The sequence below is a fragment of the Nannospalax galili genome, unplaced genomic scaffold (genome assembly GCF_000622305.1).
Source record: "Nannospalax galili isolate Female #2095 unplaced genomic scaffold, S.galili_v1.0 scaffold3296, whole genome shotgun sequence".
NCBI classification, from domain to species: Eukaryota; Metazoa; Chordata; class Mammalia; order Rodentia; family Spalacidae; genus Nannospalax; species Nannospalax galili.
The window spans coordinates 152,012-169,104 of NW_008337641.1; the positions used below are offsets into that span (position 1 = coordinate 152,012).

The 17,093-nt window shown below is 41.9% G+C and overlaps 2 protein-coding genes across 4 annotated transcripts in view; one reads left to right on the forward strand and one right to left on the reverse strand.

The window, feature by feature from the left end:
* Acad11 (acyl-CoA dehydrogenase family member 11) overlaps nucleotides 1-5,768 on the reverse strand; it is a 109,465-nt gene extending 103,697 nt beyond the window's left edge. Inside the window, exons 1-2 of one of the 2 annotated variants that reach the window (XM_008832670.3) lie at nucleotides 5,645-5,768; nucleotides 5,054-5,207 (exon numbers count right to left, since the gene is read on the reverse strand). In XM_008832670.3, coding sequence (XP_008830892.1) covers nucleotides 5,054-5,196 — 143 coding nt within the window. In that variant the 5' untranslated portion in view covers nucleotides 5,197-5,207; nucleotides 5,645-5,768. Of the gene's footprint in view, nucleotides 1-5,053; nucleotides 5,208-5,389; nucleotides 5,561-5,644 lie in introns of those variants that run through there. The other variant, XM_029563362.1, reaches the window with a different exon arrangement.
* A 59-nt stretch (nucleotides 5,769-5,827) lies between these two features.
* The window catches only part of Uba5 (ubiquitin like modifier activating enzyme 5), a 23,796-nt gene continuing 12,530 nt past the window's right edge, over nucleotides 5,828-17,093 (forward strand). The window contains exons 1-3 of one of the 2 annotated variants that reach the window (XM_008832667.3): nucleotides 5,828-6,129; nucleotides 12,586-12,631; nucleotides 12,736-12,825. In XM_008832667.3, the coding sequence (XP_008830889.1) occupies nucleotides 5,969-6,129; nucleotides 12,586-12,631; nucleotides 12,736-12,825 (297 nt within the window). In that variant the 5' untranslated portion in view covers nucleotides 5,828-5,968. Of the gene's footprint in view, nucleotides 6,130-12,585; nucleotides 12,632-12,735; nucleotides 12,826-17,093 lie in introns of those variants that run through there. The other variant, XM_017798049.1, reaches the window with a different exon arrangement.

Here is a 17,093-nt window from a genome sequence, read left to right on the forward strand (position 1 = left end):
GAGTCAAACTGCCATCTTCATGACTTCAGCTGTGTCCACTAACTGGACTTAGGTCACAACTGGACTTATGGACTTAAGTTTATCTAATTAAAGGAGGAGGGGTAAACAGGGTCATTGGACCCTCACCTGAGTATCCAGCTGCTCTTCCCAACCAACTGTATATAATTTGGCCCTAATCATACATGGTCTCCTGGGTCTGGGGAGGACTAAAGTATATTATCTGGAAAGGCTAGGAAGAAAAGGCTAGATCCATGCTAGGTTAAGGCTTTCCAGTGTAAATACTCTCAGGTCACTCATATACCCCAGCAACCCCTCAGTCATCTCTGTAACTAAGCTCAATAAATTTATTGGTTCCCCAGAAAAATTTTAATGTAATCAAAGATTGGTTTGATACTACAACCTAAAAAGGGGAAAAACATTGCTTAATAGCCCCAGAAAAGAATTCTCACAACAGATGGAAAGTTTATTTGTTAATGTTATTATGTCTCATGGTTGTTAAAAAAGAGAATGGTAAGATAAAAGATTTTAGAAGGATACAGGAATGGAGGTATTTTGTTAAAAATGAGAATGTGTGTAGATTTGTTATGATTTATCAAGCATGAGAAGATGATCTTAAGATTTCTAAGGTCATAGCTTAGTCAACTAGTTTAAGGACGTCTCATCAAGGTTTATTTAAAAATGTTTGGGTTTTGCAGCTCTACCTACATAACACATGGTAATTAAACGTACCAGATTGGTGTAACTAACCTTCTTGGGTGTTTAATAACCAGACTTTGAGGCCTATACTAATCTGGTCAGAGGGACTGAAAGGAACAAATTTTTGTTCCTTGCCCTCCAAGGTCAAACAAGTTCTGGGAGCTATGGAGCATCTCTCAAAATGTCCTGTAACTGTGGTGAGTCACCTGTCCTCTTGTTCATGGAGGCCATGGAGACCCCAGGTCAAGTAAGACCTCTTGGCTTATCTTCACATAGATGAAACTGGTAAAAAAAAAAAAAAAGCCTGAGGAGCCAGGGGCTTCCCCCAAGCACATGTGACCCCTGAGAAACAGATCCTCATATGACCTTAAAAGTAATAATATATTGGTTTATTTGGGCCAACTATATGGCCTTAAACACCCAAGGGGGAAAGTATAACCAAAAATTAAAGTGATCAATATATTTCTTTAAGAACTTAAAGGATTACACATCCCAGACATTAGACTTAAGTTCTTATGTTATTTAGACAATTATTTCTCATTGGTGATTTTGTTCCTAATAGGACAGTGCTACTCAGGTGTAGGACTTTAAATCTTGGTCTACAATACTGTAGTGCCCACCTGCAGCTGAGGGAAACAACTCACTATTCTAAAATGATGGCTAAATTTGTTTTCTCTCCCTATCTAGAGGCCATTTAAGAGGGAGCTGATTCTAGCCACTCCAACAGTTATCAAAGTGCCTGACAACAATCCTGAGTTCATCGATCATTCCAGCCTTGGCAGGCAAAAGAAAAATGAGAAAAAACCTGTTAGATGGATGCTTTTGGGAGCCCTCATCAAGAAATTCCAATGGACTTTAATTTGGACATTTTCTGGTTCCCTGACTAGAAATTGAAATACTAACTTCTCTTGCCCTTACTCTTACCTTTACTTTTCCTTCACATCTTCCAGGCACCAAACACCTTTCTTTTCTCCCTATAGTCAAGAGATATGTAATTTGGGAGTCTTTTAGATAGACCCACTGAAGGGTGTACCCCAATTGCCTCACCCTGTGTCCCTGTTCAGCATGGAAGAAGCCAGAGCAGTCTACATCCCAATTTCCCTATTGGCAATTTGGGTAAGCCTCTTCAGAGGATAATATGATAAGAACAGGAGATAGAAATTGGCTAGGCAGCTAGGGTAAAAAAACATCAAAGAAAAGTAGCCAGTTTCTTTCTTGGCTAAAAGTCAAAATGTTCTTGGGCCTTTTAGCAAAGTACTCTGCCCCAAAGGCCAAAAACGTTAAAAGTATTTGTGAGCTCTTATCCCAAAAAGATTCTGGGGTTACCTCTTCAGAGGGAAAATGTTACAATATCAATAGCCCCTTGATTACGTTATTTTGATGCTTGCTCCCTGTTTCATACAATTTCTTACAAATTACTACCATTGCAAAAATTACTACCAAGCAGGTCATGGTCAGTTATCAAACTTTGGATTCTCCTGAGATAGATGAGTTGGCTCTTAAAGCTTGTGATGACACTTCTCCATTTATGAAATAAAATGTGGAGATGTTGGGGAACCCTGCTATTAAGGTTGGCTCCTTTCTCATGAGGGGCTTCCTGCCTGACTTACCTGGAAAGTGCCACCAAGCATGGATGCTTGGCCTCATTTGAAACATGACCTTTGGCATAGTTACCTGCAGTAAAATTGCCCCCAGGTTTTTTCCATATAATGAGGTATTGCCCTATAGCCAGATGATAGGATCCTGCTACCATATGTAAATAAAGCACACTATGAGCACCTATCAGCTGAAGCATTGGCTGCTGCCTCCACACTATATTTTCCCTAACCCCCACTGAATAAACGGAGCTGTTTCAATCACTGAACCTGTCTCCCCAGAAGGGCTTTCTTCCGTCAGTGCTCACTGGCTGTCCTGACCCCGTTTGTTGCTTCTGCTCCCTTTGTCCTCATGGACCGGTGGCCAATGACCCACAAGGGAAGGGAGTGACCCCACAATACTCTGAGTCCTTATGTCTCATGTTCTAATAATGCTGGATATTTCCAGACTTAAAAAGTTATTGTGTCTGTACACAATGTGTGTGGGAACACATGTGCCACAGCATGCATGTGGAGGTCAGAGGACAACTTTTCAGAGTCTGTTCTCTCCATCCACCTTTACTTGGGTTCTGGGGATTACACTCAGGTTGTTAGACTTAGATGAGAGCTATATCACTGGCCCTACTGTCAGATTTCTTAAAAGTCAGTATGGTGGTAGGAAATGGAACGTTTTTAAATTTTTCTTTCCCTTTACAATGTAATGAAGTCAAGCATCTCCAAGTGCTTTACCTATTTTTTCACTTTCTATTGTAGTTTTTCAAACATTATTTCTGAGTATTTTGTGCATTTCATAATATATCTTAATCATATTTAGATGCCTTCCCCTACCTGCACTCCCTCCCCTTCATAGCATGCCCACCGGATTTCATGGATTCTATCATATATGTTAAAGCCTATTGAGTCAGGTAACTTGTATTTTTGAACTATTATCAAAGTTTTTTGAAAAGTATATTTTAGCTGTTGCTGAGGTACAGAAATACAATTTATTTATATACTGAACTTTGATAAACTATTATCTTTGTAGATTATTAGCTCTGAACAATTAGTGAACCACTTAATTTCTGAACTGTATTTGTTAGTGGCTTTTATTGTTAAAATGTTTTATTAAATTGAGAAAATGTGTGGTTTTTCTTTTCAATTTATTCAGTGTATAAGTGGAGGGAGGTGTCTGTGGAGGCCGGAGGACAACTTGTAGTCAGCTTTCTCCTTCCACAGTATGGTTTCTAGGGATCAAACTCAGGTTATCAGCCTTGGCAGCAGATGCTTTTACCTGCTGAGCAACCTCACCAGCCCAAGGTTTTTAAGGAGTTCTTCTGAGACTTTTTTGTGGCCTAATGTGTCTTCAATTTTCATAAAACTTTTCATGTGTCTTGGATTTAATGTGTCTTCTGTGTGGAATCATTACTTAAGTGTGTACACGTGTGTGTGTGTGTGTGTGTGTGTGTGTGTGTGTATTAAATCAAACATATGACATTTCTGGGAAAAAAAGTTTTGAGGTCAAGGCTTGCTATGTTGTCTAGGTTAGCCTCAAACTTATAATCTTTCTTCCTCAGCCTCCAGATGTTGGGATTACAGGCATGTCCCATTATGCCCAGCTGTAGAAGTAATTTTTATGGTATAATGAATTTCATTTATTAAGCATGATTACTGTTTAACACCACCTTAATTCAGAATCATCTTTACATTAACACTGGACCACAGAAGTCCTTGGATATATACACTATAACCTTTATCCAAAAGTCGGACTTGATGTTCAAAAGACAAGCTGGCCAAATTCCACACTGAGTGGACTGACAGTTGAAATTTGAACTTTGATCTGTTTTAGTTTACAACACAAGGTTTTAATGTTAGAGGTTTCAATTATGACTTAGTCCATCTCTCTTTACCTTCCCACAGATATATTCGGACACGGAACTTTCAATACCTCTCTATACTCTTAGACCTTCCTCTGATCCATCTCCTTTGCTATTTTCAGTGAAATCGATAGTCAAATATAAATTCTGGTGGTATAATGCCACTAGTGCACATCATTATTTCAATGCATAAGCCCTTTCACCCACATTTTTCAGGTCCTTATCAAGACTAAAGGGTACTAATATTACAGATAAGAAACTGTTCTCAGAATTTGTGCAACATAGTTAAATTTCCACATGAAAGGCACAGATACAGTTTACTTGGAATAATAAGTATTTATAAAATGAGTACTTTATAATAAAAATGAAAATTCTAAGCTCTTGTGAAACATCAGACCAAAGTCAGATTCACAGCGGTAAGGGTACTGGCAGGGTCATCTCACCCAGTTCCATTCTCTTGCTTCTAGAACTTAGATCTAAAGTGGCACTGAAAATTGCTAAGTGGATAGGTTAAGCTTGGTATTTGTATATTCAAGGCGGTGCCACTAATCCAGCCTCCCATGAATAAGGCCAATTAAACAGATTAGCGCTAGCTTCTCAGAAAATTATCTAAAGATTGTAGCATAAAAGGTAATAGAGGGCATCTCTTTCTCCATGAGCGTCCAGTTTCAACTATCTTAAGGACACCTCAAGGTACATCGTTTCATTCCTTAGTCCACTGCATAGTGAAATGAGAACTGCTACTGCCCTCTAAATTCAGACTAGTCCAGAATTCAAAGGACAACTCATGCAGGATCCGTCATTGCAAAGAAATCGGCATTGGGGAAACGAGAAAGCTACCCGGACCAAAGGAAGAAAAGCATCAAGCATGGACCTGTTTTTGCTGGAGGCCAAGGCTAGCGTAGATACCTGAATTGAGTAACAGTCAGCACAGCCCCAGGATCTGCCCCAAAGCCAGGTAAGTGTTGATTCAGGTAGGCCTCCAGGGCCCTGCGGTCGAACTGGTGCTGGGGCAACACTTCGACGGTGTCGCTGGTGACATCCACCTCCATGACTGCTACAGCTGTCAGAGGACACAGAGGTTGCTTATACTAGCAAAGGACAATCTAGACTTTGGGGGCGGGGCGGGGTAGGGGCTTAGCTCTAGCCAATCATCCAAACTCTGGGCGCGGTGGCTAAGTAGTGCCGGCCTCCGGACTCTAGTGCCTTAGGGTGTATCCCGCCAGATATAAAGGAAACGCCCACTGCAGGACCAGACTTAGGATTTCCTATCAGCGCCAGGGCTGGAGGCCTCTATTTTGTAGAAAACAAAGTCATAATCGTTGCAAAGACGAACAAGGCCGCAGGGATTTGTTCCACATTCAGATTCAGCGTACGGTCCGGCGGAAAAACCCCTCAAGTCCGACTGAAAAAAGAGTTCGCCGGGACCGCGAGCCCGGGAATAAAATAGCCTCTTATCCTCCTGGCCGCCTAGACTGGAATGGAAACATCGGCATCTACCTGATCTGGACACTGATGGCCGCGGTTCTGCTACGGCCTGGGCTAGTAGAAGTAGTGACGAAAATAAAAACCTCTTTTGAGGAGAGTTTTTGCTGAGGGGAGTTTCGATGGCGACGCACCGGAAGTGGAGCCGCGGAAGGCCGATGGGCGTGGCGGAGACGTGTCAGCCTGGGCTGCGCTGGAGGAGGCGCTTCCTGGGGTGTCGGAACCGGGAAGGCGTCGGACTAGCTCCTGGTCTCCTACCCCTCGTGGGCCCAGCGGAGCAGCGTGGGGCGGCGGCGGCGGACGCCCGGGCTGAGAGCGGCGGCCACCGAGGGCCCAGCCATGGCCGAGTCAGTGGAGCAGCTGCGGCAGCGGGTTGAGGAGCTGGAGCGGGAACTGGCCCTGGAGAGAAGCCGGAGGATCCTGGGGGGCGGCGATGGAGGGGGCGGCCGGACCCGCATCGAGAAGATGAGCCCCGAGGTGGTGGACTCCAATCCCTACAGGTGATCTGAGTGCGGGGGTGGCTGGCCTGGGTCTCCCCAGAACTGGACTGAGGCGCTCCCCTTCCCCATGCCGTCGGCCTGCCACTCTTTTCTCGTGGGGGTCTGTTACCAGACGGGCAAGGCCACGCTTAGTGCTGGTCAGAAGGTATTTATTTTTCTCACCGGGCGTGGTGACTCACAGCAGAGGCCCCAGGACTCCGGAGGCTGAGGCAGTGGGATTGCCGCGAGTTCCAGGCCAGCCTGGGCTACACGATGAGTTTAAGGCCAGCCTGGGTTATATAGCGAGACACTTCTCCCGCAAAGAAGAAATCATTTTATTTAAACAAACAAACCAGGCATCCATATGGTGCCGCTCTTCTGCCACTGTCCAATGTATCCAGTTTCCTGTCACTCCTTGTCTCTGTTGGTCTACTTCACTCTGCCTGAGGCAGATATTAAGATCTGTAGGAACACATCATTGTTCCTACAGAGATATTAGGGTGGTCTCATGACCTCCGATCATTTGATTTTCTCAGGCCTGCCTGCCCCACTCCTCTCAAAGGTTTATCAGTGCAACAGAGAGAATTCAGTGTAAGAACTCTGCATCAAGACTGATTGGATTCATTTCTCTGTTTACTAAGTAGCCCAGTAACCTCTGACAACTTCTGAACTTCTGGTTCACTTTGCTACCTGCAAAGTGCGGATGATTGCAATGTCTGTCATAGTTATGATGATTGGAAAAAAAATCGGTATATGTAAAATTCTTAGAAGTTGTACGTGGCAAGCCTTGTACAGGACCGCACAGTGCATGCAGTAGCAAGCAGTTATTGACCTTTCATGACATATGTTGTCTCTTGTCACCACAGCCAGCCCCATGAGGTTGCTGTTGTTTCACTGACATCCTATAGGTGAGAAAATTGAGCCTTAGAGAGCTACCTCAGATCATAGATCTATTGTAGGAAACGGAAGAATCCAAAGTGGCATTAGGTTTGTCACATGGAAGTCTGTCCTCAGTAAGTCATTAGATATTGTGGCTAAAAGTTGGGTAGTTTAACATGGGTGAAATAGGAAAGATGCCATTGATACTTTCTGTTTTGAGTTTAAAAGTTATTTGTAGTTATTTGTAGTACGTAGAGCCTCAGTGGCAGTATTAGTGTGCCATGTTTTGGTTGTATTGCCAAATATGAAGGGATAATGAACTACAATTTTTAGAGCTTGAGTACGCAAAAACTTGCTATTCCATTTGACATCTTTCAACATTCTAATTTTGTAGATGAAGAATGAAATTTTCCCTCCAAGATGAAGTATAAAGGAATAAGGGCCTTTAAAGTCATCTTTCAGAAATTATTTTAATGGACATGATCCCTTGACTTTGTACTAGTGACAAAACTTTCAGAACTCAAGTCTAAACATTTTTCTTTTTCTGTCTAATTTACACAATTTTCCTTGACATAGTCGATATTGGTCGATGCCCAAGCTGCTTACTGGTCTGTGAACATTTGACCACCTTGATTTTCTTGAAATGGTCGTTCAACTCAGACATACATTGAGCACCTTAAAAAAAATCTCTAGCCACCATTGATATTATTTATCTCCTATGAATATTAGAAGCCAACACCGTGGATATGGAGTAGACATGTCCTTTTCCTCAGCACTTACTAAATGAGAGATAGAAAGGTGAACATGTGCTTGCAGTGCAGACCACTAGAATTACGACAGGGGAAGTAGAGGACAATTAAAAAATGCTGGAAAATGGCTTTGGACGTGTTCACATCATTGTAATTGCATCAGGTGATATAAAAGAAATATAAATCAATCAACTTTTAGGTCTTTTTGCTTTAGTTTGAGAGACTAAATGTAGGGTGAAACAATGACTAAAAATGATGAAGTCACCATGGAATTGTGTGGTATGAAATAGAATTATGAGCGTGTGGGGAAACTGGAGAGGCAAGGTGGGGCTTTGAGATTAGAAGTCGTTAGCTTCAAATCCTGGTTTAGAAACTCAGCTCCAGGTATTGTGTGCTGGTTACTTGATCTGGAGTAATAAAAGGATCTGAATTTTTCCTCCTGTAAAGAGAGGTTGCATCATATTCAGGAATATTGTAAAGATGAAAAGGAACACCAAAGAGGATGGCAGTACTCAGAGCAATTTAACTTTCTAGCCAACTCTACTAGATGGGCATTAATTGAACCTTAAAAAAAAAAAAAAAAGGTTTTTTTTAATTGATTCTTTTTCAGAAGACCTGAGTTTAGTTCCCAGTACCCACCCAGGCAACTCATAATCACCTGTAAAAACAGAATAAAAATTCAAAGAAAGATAGAGAGAGAGAGAGAGAGAGAGAGAGAGAGAGAGAGAGAGCTTTGTTGGGCCTCCCTCTGTCTCTTCTTCTCATCTTGAACACAGCTGTAATGTTCAAAGCTACAGCAGGCTTCTTGTCATGACAACATAACTAAGAACAAACACCAGCAGCCTAAGGTGTAGAAGCAATGAAAGACCCTGAAGCCCCACTGAGCAGCTAAACTAAGTCAGCCACGCCTTCCTCCATACTCCTTCTACGTGAGAAAAACAAACCACACTTGTTCAATGATTGGAAGTTGGGTTCTTTTTATCCCTTCACATTTTCGCCAAAATTGTCTTTCACTTACACAGTTGATGTGTTTGGCTGTTATAGTACATATACGTTACACTGCCGTGGATACACGCAGAGCTTTGGAAAAACTCCAAATATGATGGGAAAGGAATCATTGCACCATTTTGAAATATGAGGAGACTCTGGGACTCAGAGAGACTTAAATGACCACCATAGCCAGGGTGGAGCCAGAAGTCCAATCTAGGTTTTCAAGACTCCAAAATCTATACTGTGACATCTATAGGTTGCTTCATGACAGGGCGGTGCTGCCTTCTGAGCCCGTATCCCTTATCCTCATGGGGACCTTCCATCAGTGCACCCTGAAGCCCTGGCTCTGGTGCAGCACTCTCTGAGCGGCTGTGGTCTTGCTGCTCATGATGGGAGTAAAACCTGTTGACAAGAATCCACCTGCCCGTTCTGGGTATTCTCTGAAGAATCTTTTGGGAACATCTCCCAGCAGCATCCTTGGATCCTGGCATTCTCCCAACTTGGGATGGGGGTATAGTCTGTGTATTTGAGGAGCACCAAGGACTTGTATATCATTGGCTGGAAATGCCTGGAGGAGAGGAAGAAGCAGAGGATGAGGGAGAGGTGGCTGCAGGGTCAGAATCCCATGGGACCTCAGAGGCCAAGGTAAGGATTTTGCATTTATCCTCGGTGTGATGGAAAGTCACTTTTTGACTTTGAGTGATGTAGATATGAAAAGGACTGTGCTAGTGTACGCATGGAGGAAGCTACGTATGTCTATAGACAGTAAGGTTGTATGTACTAGACCTGTCCAACCTTTTGATATTGTGACACAATGCTGTCATCTACAAAGTTTACTCTTGAGAACCACACAACTGAGTTATAAAAATAAATTGCAAAAAGAAATCTCATAATGCTTTAAGCAAATTTATGATTTTTGTGTTGGGTCATGTTTGTAGCTACCCTTGGGTGCCTGCGGCCTGTGGACCATGCAGCCTATGGACCATGAGTTGGACATGCTTGTAAGCTATGGCAGTGGAAATTACAGAGACGATGTGGTCTTGACATTGTTTTGGCATTAGAACCTATGGTGGTCTTAGTGGTTAAGGTGAGCTGTGAGCAAAGGAGAGCAGGCAAAGCTGAGTCTAGGCTCCAACTTGTGTCATTGTTGTTGGACAGATGGTCATTTACTGAGATGACTGGCAGTGTGAAGAAACATATCTGATGTGGGGACAGTGGGTGTTAGGCAATTGTTTTTCATAGATCAAGTTTGAGCTTGAAGCCATGGGCCCCTAGGATGGGAGAAGGGGGAACAACATAACCCCAGTTTGATTTCTTTATGGCTTTTCACCTGAGAAATAGGCAGTGAGTTCTATCTCCTTGTGGCTTCTTGTCCTTAGCAGTTAACTCTCCACTTTCCTAAAATGGAGTCCATTTCCCCTCACATGCAACGGGTCTCTCTGTACCTGTTATGCCACAAAGAGCAAGGGCTTCCACTGTCATCCCAGCCAACCAACAGTTCAGTTATTTCCTTGTTTGGGGACAGAGACAGGGTCCTTCTCAGCCATGGAAGGTGCACATAGACACCGTTAGACCCACAGAGAAAGGGAGGGGAATCACCAGGTGGAGCACACTAAATCCAAATAAAAACCAAATCTCTTTAAGAGTCCGTGGTCTCCCCATTCTCTACTCAAGAAGTCTGTAACACTTGCCATCAAACTTCCTCTTTGCACTGAACCATTTTCCCATCTTTTAATTCTTTCACTTATAGAGAAAAGGATTTACCCATTAGCCAGTGACCATTAGATAGCCATGTGAAGAGTAGTATAAAGAGGCTCCAAATTCCCTAAATATATAGTCCTGAGCAGCACACTGAACTGTTTTTATGAGCCAGATGGCAAGGTATCAGAGTGAACTGCATGTGCCAAGAGATGTATTTGAAGATTACGACAAAGTCAATCATGAATTACATGCAGACGCTCCGTGATTTGAATTTTTCCATATCAATTTGCCGCTGAGCAAATCAATGTGTTACCAAGAACATGAGTGTGTTCGACTAATTATCTCAACGTAATCAATAAGTCAGTTCAATGCAGAAAGTGAAGTAATCTCCTTTAAGATTTTTCTCCAAATGCCCAAATATACAAAAACATATATAATTAGGGTCACCATGCAGTGTAGCAATATAAAAAGAGACAAAATAACTCCAGGGAGTTGGTTCTCCCAAACAGTCCAGCTGCCTGGGTCTGAATCCTGGCTTTGATTCTGAATAGCTCTATTAACCTCTTTTGGAATGGAAAATGTAGGCTGCTGAGCTAATTCAAAGAGAGAACCCCATAAAGCTCTTAGCACAGAACCTGGGTCAGACTACTAATGTAATAAACACCAGTTAGCTGTTTTTCTTTATATGCACAGATGTGCACAGTGGAGACATACATAATTCACTGAGTATATCCTCAAGAATGTAGCTCATGAGTACTGGGTTTGCATTATTTCCAAACCTCGCGATCCCTCTCCAACTTCTTCCACGCCCCCCAATTTCTGATGCTCTTTATTGTTACATAGCATATACATACATATACATATGCTACATAGCATATACATACATTCCTTTATACACACACACGTATGTATATATGTGTGTGTGTATATACATATATATATATGCACGTATATAAAACACTGAGTCCATTTAGTGGTTCTCCTGTGTACCTGTGTTTAGGGCTTCTTATTTGGGCTTAAATATCCTCTCATGGAGATAGTCCCTGGAGAAGACAGATTCTCCCTATCTCAGCATCCATTGATTGCCTGTAGCTCTTTGTCTTGAGATGGGACCCTGTGAAATTCTGCCCATCCACCTTGGCATGTTAACTGGTTTTCTCACTATGCAGATCTTCTTAGACTATCATACTGTGGAGATTTCATTGGTGAAGCTTCCTTGTCATGTCTAGAATACATTAACTAGTAGCAGGTGTCTTGTCTCTCTGACTCTTACATTCTTTTCAGCCCCTTTTCCAAAATGTTCCTGAGTCTTAGGTGTAGAAGTTGCATTGTAGATGTGTCACTTAGGGCTGGGCACCCTAGAGTTACTTATTCACTATGTTTGACCAGTTGTAGAACTTTGTTAATAGTCCCCATCTGTTGCAAGAAGCTTCTTTGATGAGTGGTGAGAGGTACACTTACCTGTGAATATAAGGACACATTTAGAATATAGTAAGAAATTACATTGGTCTAGGGAAGTAGCAGAAGTAGGTTCTTCTCTAGGGTCTGTGACCTCTTCAGTCATATGTACTTGGGGATGTTTTCTATGCAAGAAGAGTTCTCTCCCATTAGTAGGCCTTAAGTTCCAATTAGACAGCTGCTGTTTACCCGCAAGAGAAAAGTGCCTATAGTGATGTGTTTTTGAAACCAGAAGAGGGGTGAATGAAGAATGAACTATTTAATAGATTCTAAGAAGTCAAATCTTAAGCCTGTATTTCAGTTATATCAGAGAATCACCTAAAATTTTCAGTGATAGTCACAGATACTTGTAAAAGAACTTCGGGTAGGGCTAAAGATATTTCAGTATAGTAGGGGCCCTCACCACAGGGAGAGTCCATGAACATCTGTGTTTTTAAACCCACCCAGTGATTTAATTTTATCTAGCAAATTGTCCTCAGATTTGCTGTGTGCCCCATGTTGGTCTTGAACTCCTAGTCCTCCTGCCTCAGCCTCCTGAGTGGTAGTACAGATTCATGCCACTGTGTCCAGCTGTAGTCCTTCTCTTTGAAAGTAGTAGTGGTTGAGCTTTGGTGATTGTGTTCTGTGATGATGTATGTCTGTCAATATCACCAGTACTTAAAATATGAGCTCTAAAACATTTTTTCCTTTGTGTTTTAAGTCGCCTGATGGCTTTGAAACGAATGGGAATTGTAAGCGACTATGAGGTATGATGAACGTTTTCAAGCTTCTGAGATGATTTCAGTAAATGAAAATGATTTTTTTATGACAGAGTAGTGCTGCTGATCCAACGTGTCATTGTGTTTCACAGAAAATCCGCACATACGCTGTTGCAATAGTCGGTGTTGGTGGAGTTGGTAGCGTGACTGCCGAAATGCTGACAAGATGTGGCATTGGTAAGGTAAAAGGATTTCTCTTTGCCTGTCTGCTAGGGAACTGTTCATTCCTGGAGCAAATCAGGTACAAGTTGGCACTTTTCTGCTTAGTCAATTGTTTATTGACTTGTGGTGTATTTATTCAGATTGTTTTTTTCTTCATAAGAGGTTGGCACATATCCGTCTCCAAACAAAAGCTCATATTTCTGATTAAGCAAAGAGTATTTGTGTTCAGGAACCTTTGTTTAGTGTAATGTGTAATAATTTGGAATTAAGTGTTTTGGATATAGAACTTTAGGTAAGAAATTGATTGTATGAGTGGAACACTCAAATCTTGAAAATTGTATTAACACACACACGGTGGAAAGCGTGCATCTACCTACCCTTCCTTCCTTCCTTCCTTCCTTCCTTCCTTCCTTCCTTCCTTCCTTCCTTCCTTCCTTCCTTCCTTCCTTCCCTCCTTCCCTCCTTCCCTCCTTCCCTCCTTCCCTCCTTCCTTCCTTCCTTCCTTCCTTCCTTTATTTTTACTTTGTGTGTTTTTGTGTGTATATTTATGAGTGTTCTGCCTGCATGTATGTAAGTGCACCTGTGTTGTGCAATGCCTGCAGAGGCCTGAACAAGGCATTGAATCTCCTGAACTGGAATTATGGATGATTCTTAGCCCCTATGTGGGTACTAGGAACCAAATCCAGCATTTCTGCAAGAACAGCTAGAACTCTTAACAGTTGAGCCATCTCTCCAGCCCCTGCATATACCTTTCTTACCCTTGAATTTGACTTAAGGGGATATTTTGGTTTTGTTTGTTTGGTTGGTTTTTGACCCCACCCCATTTTTAGATTGGATTTTATTGTAGAAAGGAAGAAGTAACCTTGTACCAGAATTTAATCACTCTTATCTTAGATTTATAAAGCCTAGGTCTATTGATGTTATATAGTGGTTGACTAGATAAGTTTTCTACAATTACCTGCCCTTCATGATATATGCATCTCTAATATTGTGCGGTGAGTTTTAATATGTTGGTTCACTTTAGATTCTTTAACGTATTTGCAAAATTGGCACTCATTCATCAGTATAAATGTAACAGCAACAAAATACTAAAAAATGTTCACTACAATTTTAGTATCTCTCAAGAGATTTACAAAAGCAGGCCAAAAATTGCTTGTAACTGACTTAAGTACCTGGTTGATGGGCAAGGGATGTTAGAGATCATCGAGATCAGTGGTCAAAAGTTGAGCATGTTGCTAGAATCATTTGGCTTATTAAAGCACAGATTGCCAAACTCTAGCTCTGTGGTTTTGATTTAGTAGGTGTCAGCTAGACATAAAAATTGTCATAACTGATGTCCAAGTAATCCTCAGGGTGCAGAGACTAAACCTTGAGAACCCTTGGAGCCTTGTGAACCCAAGCCTGGTCCCCGAATAGTAGCATTGACATAGTCTGGGAGCTTCTTAGACAGGAAGACAGCTGAAGCTGATGACTGTCTTTGTTAGGCTTTGCATATTAAACTTGGAAGTGCTTTTACGTTTCTGACAAACTCCAGGTTTGTCTGATGCTGATGCTTCCGGACTAGGCTACAGCAGTAGTTCGAAAATACTGCTGTAATTAGAATCACCTGGGAGTTTTGGTGACGTCCTGCTGTCTAGACTGTACCCCATACTAGGTAAATTGGAATTCCTGGTAATGAGATCCAGACATCTGCATTTCCAGTAACTCTTCAAACGATCCCACTGTATACCCAGGTTTATAAAGTAAGAATCTAAGCAGATAAGTTTCAGGAATTCTTTTTTCCACCTGTAAAATAGATAAGAAGCTAACAGGCGAACTTTAGTGGGGAAGTAGACATAGAGACCCAGAGCCAGTTTCTTACCCCTGAAAATATTTGTCACACTCCGGATCACTAGGTCTGAATCAGCTATTTTATTTTCCACGTGAGATACAGATCTAAATAGTCAATGTAATTTTTCTGATCAGAGCTAATTTGGCAGTGGTATAACTTACACTTCCTTTTCACAAATTTAGATATCTACAACTTCCATATAAACCAACAATGAGCCATAAACTCATATTTAATACTTAGCCTCACCTAGTAAATGTACTGAATGAGTTTAGAAAAACTATATTTTAGACTAGTATTGCAGAGTTAGAGGGCATAAGTGATAGCTTTTCTAGAAAGATACTAAAATTTCTATGTATGGATTCATGCTTTTTTTTTTGGTCTTTTTGAGACAGGGTCTCCCTGTAGCCCCAGCTGTCCTGGAACTCACTATGTAGACCAGGCTGGCCTTGAACTCACAGAGAACCGCCTGCCTCTGCCTCCCGAGTGCTGGGATTAAAGGAGTGTGCCACCATGCTTGGCTCAGATTGGTGCTTTTTAAAGTTTCTGTATGAGAAGAATAAAATCTATTTTTTTATTGTTAAATTTAGAGTGCTTAGGATTGTTGATTCACAAAATTTTTGATCAGGAAGGGACCTTGGAGAGCTTGGCTCGAACCTGTTCTGATAGTGTGATCTGTCCATTTTAAGTGGGGTTTATACATGACAAACACTGTTTGAAACAGACCTAAGAATACAGCAGGAAACAGCAATTGACTGGTTTAATTCCCTTTGGAATAATTTTTTTAACCTTTATAAAAACTTTATTGAGAATTTCATTCATGCATATAAGGTGTTTTGATCAAATCTGTATGTTATACAGAGAAGGGTTGGGTACCAGAACAGCAATAGCGTGTTATTAGAAAACTGGAAAAGGAATACACAGCTAAGAGATAGACGAATGACAGGGTCTTCTAAGCACACAGACATCCCTGGTGGAGAATGAAAAGGACTGGACTAAAGGTGAGAGGATGCTTTCCTCCCCTCCAACACCTCCCATAGCTCCCCAGAATTTTTGTCTGAACTTCGTGTTCTTGCTCTTTTCTTTCTTTCTCTTTCTTTCTCTCTCTCTTTCCCTCCCTTCCTTCCATCCTTCCTTCCTTTTTTCTTTCTCTCTCTCCCTCCCTCCCCTCCCTTCCTTCCTTCCTTCCTTCCTTCCTTCCTTCCTTCCAAGTATGGCAGGACCTGTGAATATGACTGACCAACTCCACTGATTAGTTTGCATTACATAGAAAGGCAAGGTGTTAGCCATTCTGATATGGCTCTGTTGCATTATATATGATGAGGGTAGGGCCACTGTGTTGACTTTGACAAAGTAAGCTTGCATGCTGTGGGAGGAAGGAGTTGCATGTGGCAGGGATATTTGGTGGCCTTAGCTATTGACAACATCCTTGGGCTTGGCTAGTATGAAAATGGGCATCTCAGCCATAGAGCTGCAAGAAGACACTTTCTTTTCTTTCAGCTTTTTGCTACTCTAACATTCCCCCCTCTGAAAAGGTAACCCTAAAATCCTTTAGGGGTTAGATAAGAGCTCCCAAATACTTTGGACATTTTAGGCCTTTGGAACAGAGTATGTTGCTAAGAGGCCCAAGGTAAGTTTTTATGTGCCATTTTTTCCTTTTTTTATTTTTACAAAAACTTTATTGAGAATTTCAGACACGCACATAAGGTGTTTTGACCAAATCCATGCCCACTGCCTCCCCTCCAACATTTTTAACCCTGCCTAGCCAAGTCCTACCTCCTATTCTTATCACACTGTCCTCTGAAGGGGTTATCCAAATTGCCAATAGGGAATCAGGATGCAGACCACTCTGGCTTCTTCCATGCTGAACAGGGGCACAGGGTGAGGCAATTGGGGTACCCCCTTCAGTGGGTCTATCTAAAAGACTCCCAAATTGCATAACTCTTACTGGAAGGAGAAAAGAAAGTCCTTGACTGGTGAATAGGGATGTGAAGGAGAAGTAAAGGCAAGAGTAGTTACCATTACAAGTTCTAGACAGGGAACCAGAAAAAAGTCAGCACAGAACAGCAAATTTCAAATATTCATATCAGAGCCCATTGGGATTTCTTGACAAGAGCTTCCAAAAGCGTCCCTCTATTGGGTCCTCTGGCTTCTTCCATGCTGAACAGGGACGCAGGGTGAGGCTATTGGAGTGCCCCTTCAGTGGGTCTATCTAAAAGACTCCCAAATTGCATAACTCTTACTGGAAGGAGAAAAGAAAGTCCTTGACTGGTGAATAGGGATGTGAAGGAGAAGTAAAGGCAAGAGTAGTTACCATTACAAGTTCTAGACAGGGAACCAAAAAATAAAAGTCAGAACAGGGAAAATTTTAAATGTCCAAATTAACGTTGATTGGAATTTCTGGATGAGGGCTTCCAACTATTGGGTTCCTCCTCATTTTCCTTAGGCCACCAAAGCTGG